Below are 23,376 nucleotides of genomic sequence, written 5' to 3'. Positions count from 1 at the left end.
TAATACAAAACGCTGTGCTGGATCCCAACGGCCTCGCATCACTAGCAGTCGAGATGACAGGCATCTTATCCGCATGACTGTAACGGATCATGCAGCCATGTCTTGATCCCTGAGTCAACAGATGGGGACGTTTGCATGACAACAACCATCTGCACGAACAGTTCGACGACGTTTGCAGCAACATGGACTATCACCTCGGAGACCATGGCTGCAGTAACCCTTGACGCTGCATCACAGACAGGAGCGCCTGCGATGGTGTACTCAACGACGAATCTGGGTGCACGAATGGTAAAACGCCATTTTTTCCGATTAATCCAGGTTCTGTTTACAGCATCATGATGGTCGCATCCGCGTTTGGCGACATCGCGGTGAACGCACATTGGAAGCGTGAATTCGTCATCGCCACACTGGCGTATCACCCGGCGTGATGGTATGGGGTGCCATTGGTTACACGTCTCGGTCACCTCTTGTTCGCTTTGACGGCACTTTGGACGTTACATTTCAGATGTGTTACAACCCGTGGCTCTACCCTTCATTACATCCCTGCGAAACTCTACATTTCAGCAGGATAACGCACGACCGCATGTTGCAGGTCCTGTACAGGCCTTTCTGGATACATAAAATGTTCGACTGCAGACCTGGCCAGCACATTCTCCAAACCTCTCACCAATTGAAAACGTCTGGTCAACCGTGGCCGAGCAACTGGCTCGTCACAATACGCCAGTCACTACTCTTGATGAACTGTGGTATCGTGTTGAAGCTGCATGGGCAGCTGTACCTGTACACGCCATCCAAGCTCTGTTTGACTCAATGCTCAGGCGTATCAAGGGCGTTATTACGGCCAGAGGTGGTTGTTTTGGGTACTGATTTCTCAGGATCTATGCACCCAAATTGCTTGAAAATGTAATCACATGTCAGTTCTAGTATAATATATTTGTCCAATGAATGCCCGTTTATCATCTCCATTTCTTCTTGGTGTAGCAATTTTAATGGCCAGCAGTGTATTTACATTCGAAAGCTATCCCTTTTCGTTGTAAATAAGAAGTGTGCTTTTCTTGTGTAATGCGGACTGTTGTCTTTGAGTTACTCAGTGTTTACTAATTTCTCGTATCAAGCTGACGCTGCCGTCTTGTGTTACAGAGTCGACTATCCCTATCGTGGGCAACGTGTTCAGCTTCGTGTTGACCAAGTACCCACCGGAGTGGCGATGGTCGCTCATCAAGGTCAGTGCAAGCAACAGCGTTCATTTGCTACACTACGTTTGTCGTAGCCGTACATTTTTCCATCTACTGAAATAATGTAATGCTACAGGGAAATCTAATGAAAAAAAAGACTAGTTTAATACCGAGACCATGATTCCATGCCACGACTCCTGCTCATGTCTGAACTGAGATAGTGTACTGGATTTGTGTATAAAGTAGGGCACCTTTTCTTTTTCTGACTCACTGTACGCCGCAGCAAGTTCGCTCCAGGCATATTCGATAGAGGGAGAAATCACCTACAAACGCACCTTGCGGAATTCGTGTTATATGTAGAGGCTTATCTCACTAGAGGTAAGATAGATACTGCCTACAGGGAAATTAAAGAGACTTTTGGAGAAAAGAGAACCACTTGTATGAATATCAGGAGCTCAGATGGAAACCCAGTTCTAAGCAAAGAAGAGAAAGCAGAAAGGAGGAAGGAGTATACAGGGTGTTACAAAAAGGTACGGCCAAACTTTCAGGAAACATTCCTCACACACAAATAAAGAAAAGATGTTTTGTGGACATGTGTCCGGTAACGCTTAATTTACATGTTAGAGCTTATTTTAGTTTCGTCAGTATGGTCTTCCACCTACGCTCAATGGAGCACGTTATCATGATTTCATACGGGATACTCTACCTGTGCTGCTGGAACATGTGCCTTTACAAGTACGACACAACATGTGATTCATGCACGATGGAGCTCCTGCACATTTCAGTCGAAGTGTTCGTACGCTTCTCAACAACAGATACGGTGACCGATGGATTGGTAGAGGCGGACCAATTCCATGGCCTCCACGCTCTCCTGACCTCAACCCTCTTGACTTTCATTTATGGGGGCATTTGAAAGCTCTTGTCTACGCAACCCCGGTACCAAATGTAGAGACTCTTCGTGTTCGTATTGTGGACGGCTGTGATACAATACGCCATTGTCCAGGGCTGCATCAGCGCATCAGGGATTCCATGTGACGGAGGGTGGATGCATGTATCCTCGCTAACGGAGGACATTTTGAACATTTCCTGTAACAAAGTGTTTGAAGTCACGCCGGTACGTTCTGTTGCTGTGTGTTTCCATTCCATGATTAATGTGATGTGAAGAGAAGTAATAAAATGAGCTCTAACATGGAAAGTAAGCATTTCTGGACACATGTCCACATAACATATTTTCTTTCTTTGTGTGTGAGGAACGTTTCCTGAAAGTTTGGCGGTACCTTTTTGTAACACCCTGTATAGAGGGTCTGTACAAGGGTGATGTACTTGAGGACAATATTATGGAAATGGAAGAGGATGTAGATGAAGATGAAATGGGAGATATGACACTGCGTGAAGAGTTTGACAGAGCAGAATGTATGAGACAGGCGAAATACCCTCAGACTTCAAGAAGAGTATAATAATTCCAATCCCAAAGAAAGCAGGTGTTGACAGATGTGAAAATTACCGAACTGTCAGTTTCATAAGCTACATCTGCAAAATACTAACGCGAATTCTTTACAGACGAATGGAAAAACTGGTAGAAGCCGACCTCGGGGAAGATCATTTTGGATTCCGTAGAAATACTGGAACACGTGAGGCAATACTGACCCTACGACTTATCTTAGAAGCTAGATTAAGAAAAGGCAAACCTACGTTTCTAGCATTTGTAGACTTAGAGAAAGCTTTTGACAATGTTGACTGGAATACTCTCTTTCAAATTCTAAAGGTACCAGGGGTAAAATACAGGGAGCGAAAGGCTATTTACAATTTGTACAGAAACCAGATGGCAGTTATAAGAGTTGAGGGAATGAAAGGGAAGCAATGGTTGGGAAGGGAGTGAGACAGGGTTGTAGCCTCTCCCCGATGTTATTCAATCTGTATATTGAGCAAGCAATAAAGGAAACAAAAGAATAATTCGGAGTAGGTATTAAAATCCATGGAGAAGAAATAAAAGCTTTAAGGTTCGCCGATGACATTGTAATTCTGTCAGAGACAGCAAAGGACTTGGAAGAGCAGTTGGACGGAATGGACAGTGTCTTGAAAGGAGGATATAAGATGAACATCAACAAAAGCAAAACGAGGATAATGGAATGTAGTCGAGATAACTCGGGTGATGCTGAGGAAATTAGATTAGGGAATGAGACACTTAAAGCAGTAAAGGAGATTTGCTGTTTGAGGAGCAAAATAACTGATGATGGTCGAAGTAGAGAGGATATAAAATGTAGACTGGCAATGGCAAGGAAAGCATTCCTGAAGAAGAGAAATTTGTTAACATCGAGTATTGAATTAAGTGTCAGGAAGTCGTTTCTGAGAGTATTTGTACGGAGTGTAGCTATGTATGGAAGTGAAACATGGACGATAAATAGTTTGGACAAGAAGAGAATAGAAGCTTTCGAAATGTGGTGCTACAGAAAAATGCTGAAGATTAGATGGGTAGATCACGTAACTAATGAGGAGGTATTGAATAGAATTCGGGAGAAGAGGAGTTTGTGGCACAACTTGACTAGAAGGAGGGATGGGTTGGTAGGACATGTTCGGGGGCATCAAGGGATCACTAATTTGGTATTGAAGGGCAGCGTGGAGGGTAAAAATCGTAGAAGGGGACCAAGAGATGAATACAATAAGCAGATTCAGAAGGATATAGGCTGCAGTACGTACTGGGGGGTGAAGCAGCTTGCACATGATAGAGTAGCATGGAGAGCTGCATCAAACCAGTCTCAGGACTGAAGACCACAACAACAACATTGGTCCGTATCTAGGGTGAGTCGCAGATTAAAAACATGGCAGGTAATGTTTGAAGCGGTCGCTGACTCAAAAATCTGCGGATACCAGTCACTGAATGCTGGCCCCTATTTTGAGTGGACCAGAGGTGGCAATCTTTCTACATGTCGGTCAGGGGGTCTGAAGATGGCGTAATATCGCCAATACTTGTAGCCCAATAAAATAGCAATCTGTAAATTTAGATTGCTGAAAGGTGTTTGATTTGATCTGACATTCTGTTCTGAACAGTCGAGGTCCCGCAACCATCTGTGAAAAAGATGGACATAAAAAGACGACGTTCTATCGACCATTATTTTTGTGTATTTATTATTGCTTACAATCTCGACATCTCCCATCTAGAATCTAAAGCAGGTCGCATTTTCACATAACTGCAGAAAATTGTAACCATTTGTGATTAAACATTTGCGTCCTGATATCTAAGGTAGTTTCAGTATTGGCAATAAGTGCCGAAATTAAATATAAAACAAAAAAGTAAATATCACCCAAAACCGTTAAATCGCGGTACTACACTTGTTGATCACCTGCACTGCCATCACAGCAATAGTTAATGCACAACTCGCGATAGCAACTGGGACACGTAAAGGTTAAGGAAGTAATGTTCTTTAGGAAGCTCCTGTTGCAGAATTTTACTTTTACACTACCTGATCAGAAGTACCCGGGCGCCCTTATGTTTACGAAAATCCTGTTTCAGAATTTTACATTTACACTACCCGATCAAAAGTACCCGGACCCTCTTATCTAGTGCGGAATTGACCACTACCAACGACTATTGTATTGACAGTAGGGAAGCAGTAACAGCAGAACGCGTCTGTCAGGAAAGCTCAGTGACTTCTAACGTGGGCTGGTCATCTGACGTCACGTCAAGAACAAACCCATGAAGGACATTCAAAACTTTATAAATTCGACTATTGGTGATGTAACTGGACGTGGAAACGCGAAAGAAAAACCACAGCTAAACCAAGGGTGGTTGTAAAAATGCTTCAAATGGTTCTGAGCCCTATGGGACTTAATTTATGAGGTCATCAGTCACCTAGAACTTAGAACTACTCAAACCTAACTAACCTAAGGACATCACACACACCCATACCCGAGGCAGGATTCGAACCTGCGACCGTAGCGGTCGCGCGGTTCCAGACTGTAGCGCCTAGAACCGCTCGCCCACCTCGGCCGGTGGTGTTTGTAAAATATTGCATGAAATCATAGGAAGGAATCACTCGTGAACTACAAAGTGGTACCAGCAATCCTGCTAGCGCAGTGACAATGCGTATGGAGTAAAAAATAATTGGCAACAATGATCGAGCAGCTCCTCAAAAGCCACAAACTTCCATAATCAGAGCTAAGCTGAGCTTAAGGTGATGTAAACAACGTCACCACTGGACAGCGGATAATTGGAAACGAGTGATTTGGAGTGATGACTCACGTTGTACCCTGTGCCAATCCGATGAAAAGGGTCTGGATTTGGATCTGGCGAGTGCCTGGAGAACACTACCCTCCATTACGTATAGTGCCAACATTGAAGTATAGCGGACGCGACGTTAAAGTATGTGTGTGTTTTTAGTGGTTCAGATGTGGTCCCTTTATTGCAATTAAGAAAACGCTAAACGCGGAAGGATGTGAACGGGTTTTATTGTGCACTGTGTGTAGTTCGGAGACGATGATTGTTTTTATCAGCACGGCAATGCACCGTATTGAAAAGCAGCACCTGTGACACAGTGTTTTGAAGACAATAACACTCCTGAAATGGACTGGTTCTTCCAAATTCTCAACCTAAACCCAAGGCAACACGTCTGGAATGAGTTAAAAGGTCGACTTCGCTGCAGACCGTAGCATCCATCATCACTACCTTCTCTCGTTGCTGTTCTTGAGGAAGAATGGGCTGCCATTGCTCCACAGACGTACAGGCACCTCATTGAAAGTGTCTCCAGCACAGTTCAAGTTGTCACAAAGGCGAAGTGTGGACATAGCACACATTGATGTCCTCTAAAGGGTATGTGGATACTTTCAATCAGATGTTGTATGACCTATGCTAACATCACTTAATCAATACAAGTGAGTCCCGTTTTCCTTGCGACAAAGTGCTAAATCTCTAGAACCAGAGTTTCTGGAAACCCATACCATTCACAAACAATCCCAAACCCTAGACCCACCAGTTCTGTGAAGGAGCAACGGGCGAATAGCGTCGTCGTCCGCAGTCCCAATAGGGTCAGCCAATGAAACATCGTGATCCATTCCCTCCTCCACTGCCTGTTGCCTGCTCTTGCTGGACTCTGAGATCCACGTAAGTCACCCACAAATTCTCATTCATTCTGCTGCTTCTGCTGTAGCTGCCATGTTGTTGACAACATATCCACTGTCTTTGATCGCCCTCTGTGTGGGATTAAATTCCGGAGTCGATGAATTCTCGGTAATACTTACTACTCTCACATTATTTACTTAAGCACTTTCAAATACGTTATTTTCTACACAATCCCCCCTCCCCCCTCGGAGTCAGTGAATCCGGGCTGATATTTACTACTCTCACCTCTCACATTACTCACTTCAGCACTTTCACTTACTTTATTTTCTAGACATTACCCCCCCCCCTCCCCTTCCCCCAGATACATTGTTTGATATTTAGCTCACCAATTACTGTCTTGCCTCTGTTTCCAACAGTGCTACTTAGCGTCCAATACCTGTCATATGTGCCCGGAGATCTTCATAAACAAGGCATTCTAGTACAATATGGTCTGCTGTACGTATGGCGCCACATCTGTCAGTCATTTCCTTACCTAGCTTAAATATTCAGAGAATAGCCCATGGCATGTCAAGCGGAGTATCATCTCTCTAGACGTATCTACATGGCTCCGAAGCATCGTCACCTTGATGTTTGGAAATATGCCCTACCATTTGTGCCCTGTGTGATATTTTGTCAGTATCATTGTTTTTGAAAGTTTTTGAAAACCTGTAACGGTTAAGCAGTCGTTAAACCTAAAGCTGGTTTGGACACGACAGAGCTTTACTTTACATGGTGCTGCTGGATGTCATACGCCGTTGCCTTCTTTCTACCATTGAACTAAGTTACGTAGCCAGTTGTACAGGAACCTACTGTTTATCAGTCACCCTGAAACATCGTGCAACTCTCCATTTTTCACTCTAACAAACGTTTCCAGAGGTGAAAGAAGTGGTAGATGAAAGATAAAAATCTTAAAACTGACGGGGAATCCAACCCAACACTTTTGGGTCCATGGTCTGTCACTTTACCACTGAGCCGCCTATATCACAGCGTTTAAGGTTTTTTGTTTAATTGTATAAAATTTTCCCTGCACCATTTACAATGTAATGAGTCGCTGAGCTCAAACCAAAATAGACAATTTAAAACGGTTAAATGGCGTACATAAAAAGATGTAATTACTTGATATTTTATTCTTTTACTGCCCACCTAAAAAATATTGGGACCAAATACTACTGAAAAAGCTCGAGTGAATAACAATGAAATACTACTGAGTCTTGTTAAATGACTACTCACTGTCTCAGCCACTTGTTAGTAGCAAGTAAAACGGTTAAAATATGATCATAATATGACGTAATACTGACTGACAGCCTAAGCACTAGACGTCAGAAACGGAGTGAATACGACTCTCATGTTGAAGGTTGCCTACGTCAGAAATCAAGGCGCTGTGGTAATGTCGGTGCCATCTTGGCTTCGTTCCTTCTCGCTAGGTTCCGCTGTTGCGCCAGTGCTATAGGCTACCGACGGGGCCCACTGGAAACATGGGTCCCTTAATAAACTTGTGACGTCACACTAGTTGCCTTGACCGACATACTTCACGAACACTCGGCTATGTTTGGGGCCAGGGAGGGAATCAGTACGTAAATCGAAAGATAACTTTCCCATGTGTTATCGGCAGCGTGAGCGTACTTAAACGCGCAGCTACGAAGTGTTAAACTGGTCTAAAAATCAGCTCACTCCTCGCCAGAAATGGTCGCTGCAAATCGTAAGGCCTGCAGCGTCACTGGTGACGCACACCACAGGGCCTGTGTGTCTCGTTGGCCTCACATACCGGCTGGGTCCGCAGGTACGACGAACCTGAGAACGATGGCACTGCGATCGCTTCCTAGTCTTCGATTTATTTTCTCTTACTGAAGCGCACAGGAGTGTTATTATGTCTCAGCGACGAAAAGATGCCATTTGTATATTCTTTATTTTGGTTATGTCAACTGGCGCCTTCGGGCTTCAGCACATTGTGCCGTTCAGCATTCATTTCTGGGACGTTTTTAATAAATAATCACCATTTAGAGAACATACTTAAACATCATGTCCTGTTTTCTTGTAATGCTGCCGCAGACTCGGTAACGAGTCGATAGCTAGTCCTCGGCTATGCTTGCGAAATCGTGTACTCGCTGTCCTTTGTACGCTGAGTATAGTCCCCGACAACAGACTCAAGTGACGAGTTTTCAATTTAGCGGGCAGTCGCGGAGATTCACAAGTCCAGTCTCCGAGCGTGAGGTGAAGACGAGTTCGAAGATGACGTATAGGATCAGCTGGGAAGATTAAAGCGAGTATACAGAGTTCATTTCTTATCTCTCCTAAGCAACCTGCAATAATGCTTTCATACACTGAAACACCTCCGATGTACGCTTGAAGACATCTGCTGTCACTGCCAAACAAAAGTCACTCAGAATGCTGCCGCTTCGCTCCCTACAGCCTCACAAACTTAATACACTGGGAGACTAATATTTCTGTTGAAAATACACTATGCAACACAATTACAGAGCAACGGTTTAAACCCCGCAGTTGTCTCCCATTGCGACGCTGAAATTTATATAGCAGATGCCTACAACTTTCCCCTGTAATGATATAGAAGCATGGCGCACGGTGGTGTCACTATCTGGGTCGGAGACACTTCAGACAGCAAGGTGGCGACACATGCGAAAAAAAAGGCCACAACTCAGGAGTTCATGTAAGCTGCAATGTGGGTTAATGATGTCACATTGGCACCATATTTCACGACAGTTCCGCCCAAAGGCACTGTGAACACAATGGGAAGGGGTCACTGTGCACGCGCCACAGGAGAGCGAGGAAAAGGAGGGATGAAAACCCCTTTCTGCTTCGGATAACGTTCAGATTCCGTCTAATGGTTCTGAACGATCCGTAGCGGTTTCAACCCATATATCAAAGCAAAATTGCTGTCACGCTACATTCCAAAGGGGTGACACCACCTTGAGGGGGGTTGCTGCCCCACGATGTCCTTAGAAAAGCGTTGAATCCTCCGAGGGGTATCAGAAATGGCAAAATTTTTCAATGAATTCGTCCTGTTGTAGATCGTACTGCAAATTGTCGTTTTCGAGTGCGAAATGTGTGAAAACGAACGCCTCTAGGGAAGGGGTTGTTTCATTGTCGCCATTTTTGCCACCTCTTGAGACCTTTTTCCAGTCGTCATCAACTCGGCCATCCAGGCTGTTAATGAAGGTGCAAGCATATAGAATAAGTTCACAGATACGTGAGTAGCCCGAAGACTTTGTAAATAATAGTACCCAATATGATGTCCTCGACAGCGAGTGTTCATCAGAGAGAAGCGTATCGTCAGGATTACCCCAGGGAAGTGTGATAAGATCGGTATTGTTCTCTATGTATATAAATGATTTGGCGGACAGGGCGGGCAGCGATCTGCTGTCGTTTGCTTATGTTGCACGGCGTATGGTAGGTGTCGAAGTTGAGTGACTGTAGCAAGATACAAGGTGACTTAGACAAAATTTTCTTGGCGTGATGAATAGCAGCTAGCCTCAAATGTGGAAAAATGTAAGCTGATGCGGATAAGTAGAAAGATCAAACCTGTAATATTCGGATACAGTAGTACTAGTGTCCTGCTTGACACGGCCACGTCGTTTAAATATCTGCGTTGCAATACGATATGAGATGGCACTTGCATGTGAGAACTGTGGTAGGGAAAGCGAATGGTCGACTTCGGTTCATTGTTAGAATTTTAGGAAAGAGTGGTTCACCTGTAAAGGAGACTGCACATAGGACGCTGGTGCGATCTGTTCTTGAGTACTGCTCGAGTGTTTGGGATCCGTATCAGATCAGATTGAAGGAATGCACCGAAGCAATTCAAAGGTGGGCTGTTAAATTTGTTACCGGTAGGTTCGAACAACACGTAAGTTTTACGGAGATGGTTTGGGAACTCAAATGGAAATCCCTGGAGAGAAAGCGACGCTCTTTTCAAGAAACACTATTGAGAAAATGTAGAGAAACGGCATTTGAAGCTGATTGCCGAACGATTTCTATTGCCACCAACATACATTGCGCGTAATAACCACGAAGATAAGATACGAGAAATTAGGGCTCATACGGAGGCATAAAGACTGTCGTTTTCCCCCTCGATCCATTTGCGAGTGAAACAGGAAAGGAAATAATTAATAGTGGTACACGGTACCCTCCGCCACCCACCGTACGATGGCTTGCGGCGTATCTATGTAGATGTAGATTTCCACGCTAGGCGTGGTGGTTCTGACCTCCATCGTAGAGGTAGGAAATGAGTGGGTGAAATATGGGTAAGAGGGATTGCAACAACATTCCCATTGTACGCCATGTCCACAGTAGCGTTGGACAGTATTGTGGAGAAATGTGCTGCCAGTGTGACGTCATTACATCACAGCTCACTTGAACTTCTGAGCTGCGTCCTTTTTTTCGCATGTATCAACACCTTTCTCTGAAGCGTCGTCAAGCCCTACGGTAACGTCGCAGGGCTCCATGCTTTTGCACCATTGCACAGCAAGGCTATAGACAACTTTGAGCCAAATTTCAAACTGTAACCGCATAAGACTTTTGCTTGGAGTGACAAGAACCTTGAACCTGAATGGACATACTGAACTGCTAGATAACCAGTATTTCAAGGTTGCCCGTCGACTTAACGGAGGGTAGGTATATGTTCCCAGTCATCTCTTTTTAGTTTTCTCAGACTTACTGCTTTGAAAATCTGCTACTCTGCGTGGTCGAGTCTTCATAGAGCCACTCTCAGACTATTTTCCTACATTGAAGTAAACATCAGTATGCCTTCAGCCATGAATTTTGAACTCTTCATTAAGCTACCAATTTCCATGTTACATTACATCGTCATCAGGCACCTTGACAAAAGTAGATCGCACAAAATCCACTTTCGTGTAATCGTTGTGGGAGCCGCATATCTCTGGTGTAAATGACGATGTTTACTTTCTGTGTCGGATTGATCGATTGGCTTTGCGGAATAAACGGATGAGAACAGCTGAAATGCGAGAAGAAGTTACAGGCAAAAACCTCGTGAACATTACTGGAAGCAAGGCTGATATTACGGCCATAGGCAACATAGATTTCCATGGTGTAAAGCCAAAATCGTCTGGGACACGGAGAGGCATTCTGTGGTGTTGAGCAATGAATCTCGTTTGTGGCGGCCACACGACGTCAACTGTCCGTAGACGGCCTACTGAATGGTGACAAGAAAGCAATGATTATCGAGACCCATACCTCTCCAACTCCTGGGGCCATGGTGTGGAAGTAAATGTGGCCCGGCAGGTATGAGAGCGGGAGACGATAAACAATACTCTCTGCTATGAAACTTCCTGGCAGATTAAAACTGTGTGCCCGACCGAGACTCGAACTCGGGACCTTTGCCTTTCGCGGGCAAGTGCTCTACCAACTGAGCTACCGAAGCACGACTCACACCCGGTACTCACAGCTTTACTTCTGCCAGTACCTCGTCTCCTACCTTCCAAACTTTACAGAAGCTCTCCTGCGAACCTTGCAGAACTAGCACTCCTGAAAGAAAGGATATTGCGGAGACATGGCTTAGCCACAGCCTGGGGGATGTTTCCAGAATGAGATTTTCACTCTGCAGCGGAGTGTGCGCTGATATGAAACTTCCTGGCAGATTAAAACTGTATCCCGACCGAGACTCGAACTCGGGACCTTTGCCTTTCGCGGGCAAGCGCTCTACCAACTGAGCTACCGAAGCACGACTCACGCCCGGTACTCACAGCTTTAAGCAGAAGTAAATCTGTGAGCACCGGGCGTGAGTTGTGCTTCGGTAGCTCAGTTGGTACAGTCTGCGGTCGGCAGGGCAGCAGTGCGCACCGCGCTCGGTCGTCCACGCCGCTGCGCGCGCGGAGTGTTTTGTTTACTTCCTCGTCACCGCGCTTCTCAGTCGAACAAGCTGTAATGGCCAACTCTTACAGGAAGAACACTCTTAAGTTCACCTTCTCAAACGAATACGCACGACCCAAAGCACTGGCCGTCGAACGCTTCCTACGCGAAGACGTGAAGATCCCGCGTGACGAACTCATCGGCATACACCTATCGATCATTAGCAGCGTCGTTTATGTTAAGATGACTTCCGACGCTGCCTGCAACGAGATCATTCAAAGGACGCGACATGGACTAAAATTTCGGCACTCCGACGGAAGCGTCGGGCCTGTGGATGTCGACGATGCAGGACTTGGCCTTCGGACGATCCGTGTATTCGAACTGCCTTTCGAGGTGACTGAAGATGAAGTCATCGCGGCGCTAAGTCCGTTCGGAAAAGTCCAGAGCCACGTAGCCGAGACATGGGCACAGTTTACGACGTATCCGGTGCTTAATGGTGTGAGACAAGTCCGAATCGATCTCAAACGGCACGTTCCATCGTACATTTCTATCGGCGGCTGCCGTGCGGTGGTCATTTACGACGGACAACCTCGAACATGTTCCGGTTGTGGCCAAGAAGGCCACGTCCGTAATGAATGCCTGCAACGCCGCATCACACAACTAAGGCCCGACGATACGAACACCGACAGAACCGTGACCACCCTTCCAGTCACCTATGCGGCGACACTGCACGTCCAGCCCTCACAAGGCGCCGTTCACGAGCGTCTCTCTGGTCCGATACGCCCGGAGGCGTCCCAGCACCTAGGCACCGGCGATGCCGCCCGTGAACAAGTCCAACAGCCGGACACACCCACGCTAGAAGATCACAAGGATACCAATGAGAGTGTTCTGGAGAATGAAGACCGCATCATAGCACCCGCGGCTTTTGTACCGGAACGACGTGAATCTCTTCCTTCCTCAGACACCGAAACTCATTGCCGAAAGCAGAAGTCGCCCAAACGACGAAAAAAACGCCGCAAGACATCAGACTCGACCATTGAGCCCCCTCCGCAGGACGAAGAGATGCCACATCACTCCGACGGAGAACACGATAACACCTTCTCCTCTGCCACGGAGACACGTCATCCACAAGACGGTGAACCGTCCAACGGAGATCGTGCGCAAGCCCCGCGCCCAGAAGCCATGGAACATAGCACGCCTGTTGTCACCGACGCCATTGGGCCGACTCGGCCAGCGCTGCCACCTCTCGCCGAGGTCAAACCTGTCGGACACCTTTCATGGGCGGATGACACGGATTTCCCACCTCCATCTGATGCGGAAATGAGATCTGTTTCTCCGTTAGACCAAAACTAAAATGGGGGAAGTTTCTACGGCGAATCCTGCGACTTCTATGGACTTCCAGCATCCACAACAATCTTCACCAGCTACGACCCTATCAACAGCACGGATCTCCCATCAGGCGTACCGAATAGCTACTATCAATACTAATAATATCGGCTCCCGTGCTAAACTTCAACTGCTCCGTGACACGCTAAGAGCAGCGGACATCGACATCGCCCTGTTACAAGAACTGAGGACAGCGACTTGGACTGGGTGTTATGGATATGAGACGTACGCCGCCCCTGCAGCTATGGAACACACAGGCGCAGCCATCCTCCTCCGAGAAGGAATTGCAGTTTCCGATGTCGCATACCTCCCAACAGCGCGAGGGGTGGCCATAACAGTTGAAGGACTCAAAATCATAAATCTCTACGCCCCATCGGGCACTGATAAACGGAGGGATCGCTCCCAGCTCTACACAGAAGATATCACTCCTTTATTCCTCGGTCGATACGATCATCTCATCGTAGGTGGAGATTTCAACTGTGTTCTCGAGCGCGCAGACCAATACCCCCATTTCACCACATGTCCCGAACTTCGCTTCCTCGTCCGCCGCCTTCGTCTCCTCGACACTTGGCGAGTGATACACGGCGACCGCCCGGGGTATACACACATCACGAGCCACTCCGCCAGCCGACTTGATAGAATATACATCTCTAACGCTCTAAAATCAGTTCTCCTCGACGCGGAACGTTGGCCGTCTGCCTTTTCGGATCATGACATCTATATCTGTACCATGAACCTACGTCGACAATCTATATGGCGCAGTGCAGGACCCTGGAAACTCAATGTCGCGCTACTGCGGGACCCTGAATGTCGACAACAGGTCACCGACACGTGGCACACCTGTGTTCAACGCATTATGCGTTACGAAACCACACTGCAGTGGTGGTTGCTGTGCGCCAAACCGGCCATCCGACGCACATTGACACACTATGGAAGAGCAAAAGCCAGGTGGAATCACCATACAACTGATTTCTACTATAGCGCTCTACGTGAACTCATGGATCATCCTCCATCCCCGGAACGCCTCAAAGAAGCTCAACGCATCAAGGCAAAGATTCTATCCTTGACCAGATGCCGTCTAGAGGGAGCCATTGTACGAGCCCGCAGCCAAGACAGGATTAATGGTGAAGAACCTTCTATGCATCATATTGTTCAAAATGTTCGTCGACGCCGACAGGCTTTAATGACAACTTTAGACTTACCTGATGGACGACGGCTGACTTCGCAAGCTACCACTGCGGATGCATTCACAACGCACTATAGACTTTTCTATCAAGAAGTACCTGCCGGTGCAGAGGCCATTGCTGAGGTTGCCCATGAGACACTTGGTACTCTAAACACAGCAGCTGCAACCCTCCTGACTGCTGAAGTGACCACCGACGACGTCCAAGGCGCTGTGGCCAAGGGGTCTCTGAATCGATCTCCCGGCCCGGATGGTTTACCTCTCGAATTTTACAGAACCTTCCAAGATTTGATGATGCCACGATGGAGGGACATGTACAGGGAACTTTTGTCCGGTGCGGCGAACCCGCCACCAATGTTCATGGAAGGCTTACTTGTACCAGTCCCGAAACCCGCAGGAGGAACACGACTCGACAGTTATCGGCCGATCACGTTACTCAATTCGGACTTCAAGATTTTCACACGCCTTCTGGCAGTGCGACTCAAACATGTATTACGGGACATTGTCTCCCACGAACAAACATCCTTAGGCGGCGATCGTAATATACAGACGGCCCTCAGTGAATATCGAGATGTGATCGCTGTGGCAACACACTCGCGACTGCCAGGCGCTTTAATCTCCATCGACTTCAAACAAGCGTTTGACCGCGTCAATCATGCATTCCTCAACGCAGTGATGGACCGAATGGCAATTCCCCCGACGTTCACGCAAGTGATTATGCGGCTCCTTCGTGGAGCAACGTCCAGACTTCTCGTCAACGGCAGACTTACAGAACCTATACGGATTGAACGCTCAGTACGGCAGGGTTGCCCTTTGTCGACGATACTTTATGCCATTGCGATGGAACCACTCATTTGCGGATTACGGCGACGTTTGACAGGTATTCCACTCCGGGATCATATGTTCCGCTGCCGAGCTTACGCGGACGACTTGGCCCTCGTCGTACGTTCAGCGGCTGAAGTACAAGCTGCGATGCAGTGGATTACCCGTTACAGTGCAGGGGCAGGGAGCGTTATGAACGTGGCAAAATCATGCGCCATGAAGATCGGCCGCGGCCTTCCCGCAGACAGCGTAGTTCCATTTCAACTGGTAGACACCATTCGTTGTCTCGGATTGGTGTACACGCGAGACATTCGCCGCACCTCGGCGATCAATTTTCGTGCGCTGCTGCAACGCATCCGGGCCAACATACAAAATCACATACTACGCCCGCTGAATATGTGCCAGAGAGTCACCTTCGTCAATACCCATCTGGCAGCTCGGATACCCCATATAGCGCAGATTCTGCCCATCACTGCGACAATGGCGGCCAGGTTACAGGCGGCATTCGGCTATTTCATTTGTTCTGGACACATCTTCAAAGTCCAGTATGAAGCTCTCACCTTACCGAAGCGGGACGGTGGCCTCGATCTGGTTAATGTGAGAGCCAGGACAACGGCACTTTACACCAATACTATGCTCCGGTTATGGAAAAGCCAAAATGCTAGTTTTACTGGAATGTTGACCACCGAGCTCGCGCCTGTTTCGAGACGCCCACCGACGTCTTTGGCACACATCCCACCTCCGATGTCACATATCGGCCGTTTCTTTTTGGAGTACAGCTACATATGCACCGAGCTCCCCAGGACCAGGAAGACGACCACCCGCGACATCTACCGCCTTCTCCGAAAGTCTCCACCCCGCAACCCCGTCGAAACACGTCACCCCCAGGTTTCATGGCCTACAGTTTGGCAAACGATCCACCAACCATATCACACCACCGACACCACCTCTATGTGGTACCTTCTCGTCAACGGCAAGTATACTACAAGACAGAAACTGCATCGCATCGCACTGGTGGACTCACCCCTGTGCCTCAAGTGCAATGTCGAAGATACAGATTTACATCGTTTTGAGTGTGGGCCAGCAGCATCTGTCTGGACCCTCGTACAGAAGATTGTGGCTTTCTACCTCCGAGTCCCACCACATCACGTTTCTCCCACTATGATGATATATCCCGACACGACCTACTTTCCATCGGCTAAGTGGCACGCCATCACATGGATCAGTGGCATGGCTGTCGACTACCTCTTCCGAGACGACATCGTCGATCCGGCGGACTTTTGGACACGCCTCCAAGTGTATCACCACACCCTTCGCCGGCATCGACACTATCGGGCCACTTTCGCGAACTATTTACAGAGCATTTTCACCAACCCGCCTCAAAGCTGGAATCTCAACGAACCGTGCCGGCCAAGGCTGGACGATCCCACGTTCCCCTTCAATGGTCAATGATAGAATGCATTTTGTTCTGCTGGCGCGTCAAAGTGGAGCATGGCGCGGAAAGTATTCATATTTTATTTCAGTTCTCTTTTCTCCTCCTCTTCTAAGTTTTTTTTTTCTCCTTACACATGTTTATCCCTTTCACACATAGCTCTCTATCTGCAGCCTATTTGTTTTCTTTCTCTTGTGCTCCAAAAAAAAAAAAAAAAAATGCTCTGCCTCGGGCATGGATGTGTGTGATGTCCTTAGGTTAGTTAGGTTTAATTAGTTCTAAGTTCTAGGCGACTAATGACCTCAGAAGTTAAGTCGCATAGTGCTCAGAGCCATTTGAACCATTTTTGAAGAACGTCGTCTTTTACTTTCATACCCAAGAGGTTTTTATTTGTTTTCTTAAAAACAATTAGTAGAGCACTTAAAAAAAAGAAATGCTGCTGATGGTGAGACTGTACACTCATTAAAAAAAAAAAAAAAAAAAAAACTCACACTGTGGAGGAGCAGCATTCAAACCCGTCTCCCGGCCATCCACATTTAGGTTTTACGTGATTTCCTTATATTGCTCCGGGCATGTGCAGACCTGCTCTTTAGAGATACACAGTTGTTTGTTGGACAAGATGAAGGTTAAAAAAAAAAAAAAAAAAAAAAAAAAAAAAAAAAAAAAAAAAAAGTTGGTAGAGCACTTGCCCGCGAAAGGCAAAGGTCCCGAGTTCGAGTCTCGGTCGGGCACACAGTTTTAATCTGCCAGGAAGTTTCATATCAGCGCACACTCCGCTGCAGAGTGAAAATCTCATTCTGAATACTCTCTGCTGTTCACTGATGACCAAGTGACAGTTGAAACAAATTTTGACGACTCTAGCTATATGCTGAGGAAGATGTTTGAAGAGTGTGACAAATGAGGCTTAAAAATACAAACAAAGAAAAGTTTGTATAATATGATGGTGAATGGTGATGAGCAACATTTTTTTAGCATTGTAATTTTTAATATTACGTCTTGTTCTTCCTCTAAATTTCTAGGTGTAATTATACTTGGAATGGAAACAATTTTGAAGCTATTTAAAATAAGACTGCATGAGGGCAACGTATTATTCGACAAGAAGATCGTAAACTGTGGAGATCGAGAAGCGTGAGACTGCAATACCCGTAAACAAAGCGCAAATTGCGAGGGCGTGCTGGAAAGTAATGCCTCCGAATTTTTTTATTCCGTATTGGTCTCGGACCAGGCTACGTAGCTGTACACAGTAAGGCACGCCGGCGCTATTTGTGTATCCTTCCAGATTTACGTGAGCTGAAAGGGAGAAATCAACTGTTTATTCTCCAAAAATAAAGAGTTTACACGCTGCAAAAAGCAACTACTATATTAAATATCTAGCTGTTGGAAGTAAGATTTGGCCTCTCTTTTCCTATATGTGGGCCGGCCGAAGTGGCCGTGCGGTTAAAGGCGCTGCAGTCTGAAACCACAAGACCGCTACGGTCGCAGGTTCGAATCCTGCCTCGGGCATGGATGTTTGTGGTGTCCTTAGGTTAGTTAGGTTTAACTAGTTCTGAGTTCTAGGGGACTAATGACCTCAGCAGTTGAGTCCCATAGTGCTCAGAGCCATTTGAACCATCCTATATGTGGCTGTGTGGTTCTCAGAGGTAAAATGCATGCTGCCGGGCAACTGTTCTAACTACATTGCTCTAAATTGTATCATATGGGATACATTAGTTGAACTAAAAATATTATTAAAAAATACTTTGGCGACCACCTGTACATCACAATATAAATATTCTTCTTAGCGAAACGTCGTTTCACGCTGAAAGTAAGCGCATAACGACAGTGTTACCAACTGCGTGCAATACACACTGTCGACTTATTGGACATTATAATTTCGTACATACGTAAATGAAATAAACAATTTACGAACAATGATTTGATAAATACCAAAATTTTATCTTCCAAAGAAATATCTTTATCCTTTATTTAAGTATGTGTTCAAACTGTTCACCATGGACTGAAAGGCGCATTTGCAATCGCTGTTCGAAAGAATGATGGACAGATGTAATTACAATGGATGATACGGTAGAGTATGCATTTGCCATTCGACAATACATATCGACTAGCGTAATTGGGGCTTGGTCATAGACTGTATCTTTGAGTGCTCCCTAAAGAAAGAAGTCGAGAGGACTCCAATCGGCGGACCTCGCAGGCCATTTGACAACAGCATTTCGTCCTATCCAACATACAGGAAAGTACCCATTCAGTATTTGCGTTGCAGCACGGGACGAGTGAGCTGGAAAACAGTCACGTTGCACCCACATTCACTGTCGAATATATAGTGATACGTACGTCTTCTAGAAGAACCGGCTGAACGTTCGTCAAGAAAGTGTGCATACGGATATCCATTTAGAAAGACTGAGATGAAGTAAGGACCCACAATGTAACTTCCTATGATGCCGCACCATTCGTTTACGCTCCACGGTCGTTGATATTGGACGTGAGGAAGCCAGTGTAGATTTTCGGCTGCCCAGTAGTGCATGTTACGCAAATTTACATTAGTATGGAAAGTAAACGTTGCTTCATCGGTAAAGAGCATACACTGTAAAAACGTAGGATCTTCTCTCATTTGCTGAAGGGCAAACCGACAAAATTCTGTACGACGTTCGAAACCATGGTCGTCGAGTACCTGATGTAGTGACAGATGACTGGGAGGGAAGTTCTGTCGATGCTGGATGCGAATGACAATCGCCTGGCTGACTGCACATTCCTTGGCAATATGTCTCGAACCACTGTGCGGATTCATTAGCGTCGTTGCCACAACAGATTCTTCGTGTTCTCTGTCAGTTGCAGTCTTCTTTCTTCTCCTCTTTTTGACGTTCAAGCGGCCTGTCCGCACTAACGTCTTAATAATACGTGCAATTGCCTGGCGCGTCGGACACTGGTGATGCGGATGGATAGCCCTATACCGCTGCACTGTTATTACGACGGCATTTCTTTTACATTCACCGTACTAAGCTAGTATATCCAACTTCTCCTCATTGGTGAACATGTCTCCACGTAACGAATGTTGAAGCAGAAAGGAGCGATCTGCAGTGCAGACGAGAAACCGGGTAAACTCCACCAAAGCGGAGTTACTAAATACAGTTTTCCGTAATTCCTTCACGAAAGAAGACGAAGTAAATATTCCAGAATTCGAAACCAGAACAGCTGTTAGCATGAGTGACATAAAAGTAGATATCTTAGGTGTTGCGAAACAACTCAAATCACTTAAGAAAGGCAAGTCTTCCGGTCCAGATGGTATACCAATCAGGTTCATTTCAGAGTATGCAGACACAATAGCGCGTTTCTTAGCAATCGTATACAACCGCTCACTTGGCGAGAGGTCTGTTCCTAAAGACTAGAAAGTAGCACAGATCACACCAATATTCAAGAAAGGAAATAGGAGTAGCCCATTGAATTACAAACCCATATCACTGACCTCAATTTGCAGTAGGATTTTGGAACATATACTGAACTCGAACATTATGACTCACCTTGAAGAAAATGACTTATTGGTACACAACCAACACGGGCTCAGAAAATGTAGTTCTTGTGCAACACAGCTAGCTCTCTATTCCCATGAAGTAATGAGCGCCTCGACGAGGGATCTCAGATCGATTCCATATTCCTAGATTTCCAGATACTGTTTCTCACAAGCGACTATTAATCAAATTGTGTGCATATGGAGTATCGTCTCAGTTGTGTGACTAGATTCGTGATTTCCTCTCAGAGAGGTCACAGTTCGTAGTGATAGACGGTAAATCATCGAATAGAACAGAAGTGATATCTGGCGTTCCGCAAGATAGTGTCATAGGCCCTCTGCTGTTCCTGATTTACATAAATGATCTAGGTATTAATCTGAGCAGCCCCCTTAGATTGTTTGCAGATGACACTGTAGTTTACGGTCTAGTAAAATCATCAGACGATCAATTCCAATTACAAAATGATCTAGAGAGAATTTCAGTATGGTGCGAAAAGTGCAATTGGCACTAAACAAAGAAAAGTGGGAGGTCATCCACATGGGCACTAAAAGAAATGCGATAAATTTTGGGTATACGATAAATCGCTCAAATCGAATGCCTGTCAATTCGACTAAATACCTAGGAATTACAATTACGAGCAACTTAAACTGGAAAGGCCACATATATAATATTGTGGGGAAGGCGAAACAAAGACTGCGCTTTGTTGGCAGAACACTTACAAGATGCGACGAACCCACTAAAGAGACAGCCTACGTTGTACTTGTCCATCCTCTGCTGGAATACTGCTGCGTGGTGTGGGATCCTCACCAGGTAGGATTGACGGAGGGCATCGAAAAAGTGCAAAGAAAGGCAGCTCGTTTCGTGTTATCGCACGATAGGGGTGAGAGTGCCACTGATATGATAAGCGGGTTGGGGTGGCATTCACTGAAACAAAGGCGATTTACGAAATTTCAGTCACCAACTTTCTCTTCCGAATGCGAAAATCTTTCGTTGGCACCCACCTACGTAGGGAGAAATGATCATCACAATAAAATAACAGAAATTAGAGCTCGAACGGAAAGATTTAGGTGTTCCTTTTTCCCACGCGCCATTCGAGAATGGAATGGTATAGAAGTAGTATGAAAATGGTTCGATGAACCCTCTGCCAGGCACTTAAGTGTTAATTGTAGAGTAAACATGTAGAAATGTGTTAACATTGTGACACAGCGTAGCACGAGAGCTTTGTTTGGCGCCGTTTGCACCTCTAATGCCGATTCCGGCCATCATGGTCTCAAGCTCAAGGAGATTCCTCGAACTTTTCACGATAAGTTTCAACGTCAACATTATCAAAATCGATATCACTGTAATTATCGGTTCTATTTAAAAAAACGTACTTGCTTCATTATCTCCTTTGTACTGGGTGTTACGACCTACGTGACTCATCCTATATATATATACACTCCTGGAAATTGAAATAAGAACACCGTGAATTCATTGTCCCAGGAAGGGGAAACTTTATTGACACATTCCTGGGGTCAGATACATCACATGATCACACTGACAGAACCACAGGCACATAGACACAGGCAACAGAGCATGCACAATGTCGGCACTAGTACAGTGTATATCCACCTTTCGCAGCAATGCAGGCTGCTATTCTCCCATGGAGACGATCGTAGAGCTGCTGGATGTAGTCCTGTGGAACGGCTTGCCATGCCATTTCCACCTGGCGCCTAAGTTAGACCAGCGTTCGTGCTGGACGTGCAGACCGCGTGAGACGACGCTTCATCCAGTCCCAAACATGCGCAATGGGGGACAGATCCGGAGATCTTGCTGGCCAGGGTAGTTGACTTACACCTTCTAGAGCACGTTGGGTGGCACGGGATACATGCGGACGTGCATTGTCCTGTTGGAACAGCAAGTTCCCTTGCCGGTCTAGGAATGGTAGAACGATGGGTTCGATGACGGTTTGGATGTACCGTGCGCTATTCAGTGTCCCCTCGACGATCACCAGTGGTGTACGGCCAGTGTAGGAGATCGCTCCCCACGCCATGATGCCGGGTGTTGGCCCTGTGTGCCTCGGTCGTATGCAGTCCTGATTGTGGCGCTCACCTGCACGGCGCCAAACACGCATACGACCATCATTGGCACCAAGGCAGAAGCGACTCTCATCGCTGAAGACGACACGTCTCCATTCGTCCCTCCATTCACGCCTGTCGCGACACCACTGGAGGCGGGCTGCACGATGTTGGGGCGTGAGCGGAAGACGACCTAACGGTGTGCGGGACCGTAGCCCAGCTTCATGGAGACGGTTGCGAATGGTCCTCGCCGATACCCCAGGAGCAACAGTGTCCCTAATTTGCTGGGAAGTGGCGGTGCGGTCCCCTACGGCACTGCGTAGGATCCTACGGTCTTGGCGTCCATCCGTGCGTCGCTGCGGTCCGGTCCCAGGTCGACGGGCACGTGCACCTTCCGCCGACCACTGGCGACAACATCGATGTACTGTGGAGACCTCACGCCCCACGTGTTGAGCAATTCGGCGGTACGTCCACCCAGCCTCCCGCATGCCCACTATACGCCCTCGCTCAAAGTCCGTCAACTGCACATACGGTTCACGTCCACGCTGTCGCGGCATGCTACCAGTGTTAAAGACTGCGATGGAGCTCCGTATGCCACGGCAAAGTGGCTGACACTGACGGCGGCGGTGCACAAATGCTGCGCAGCTAGCGCCATTCGACGGCCAACACCACGGTTCCTGGTGTGTCCGCTGTGCCGTGCGTGTGATCATTACTTGTACAGCCCTCTCGCAGTGTCCGGAGCAAGTATGGTGGGTGTGACACACCGGTGTCAATGTGTTCTTTTTTCCATTTCCAGGAGTGTATATATAGGTGGTCCATTGATAGTGACCGGGCCAAATATCTCACGAAATAAGCGTCAAACGAAAAAACTACAAAGAACAAAACTTGTCTAGCTTGATGGGG

At 46.6% G+C, this 23,376-nt stretch overlaps 1 protein-coding gene and 1 non-coding gene across 3 annotated transcripts in view; one reads left to right on the top strand and one right to left on the bottom strand.

Moving 5' to 3' along the window:
- Positions 1–23,376, top strand: part of LOC124605832 (transmembrane protein 117-like) — a 217,745-nt gene that overhangs the window by 27,552 nt on the left and 166,817 nt on the right. For both annotated transcript variants that reach the window (XM_047137761.1, XM_047137760.1), the window contains exon 3: positions 1,141–1,223. In XM_047137761.1, the coding sequence (XP_046993717.1) occupies positions 1,141–1,223 (83 nt within the window). The remainder of the gene's footprint in view (positions 1–1,140; positions 1,224–23,376) is intronic.
- Positions 11,889–11,962, bottom strand: Trnas-cga. The gene has a single exon. It is a non-coding gene; the product is annotated as a tRNA-Ser (tRNA).

Source organism: Schistocerca americana, chromosome 3 (assembly GCF_021461395.2).
Source record: "Schistocerca americana isolate TAMUIC-IGC-003095 chromosome 3, iqSchAmer2.1, whole genome shotgun sequence".
Lineage (NCBI taxonomy): Eukaryota > Metazoa > Arthropoda > Insecta > Orthoptera > Acrididae > Schistocerca > Schistocerca americana.
The sequence above is the reverse complement of the archived record's forward strand: the minus strand, read 5'-3'. Positions and strand labels throughout refer to the sequence as shown.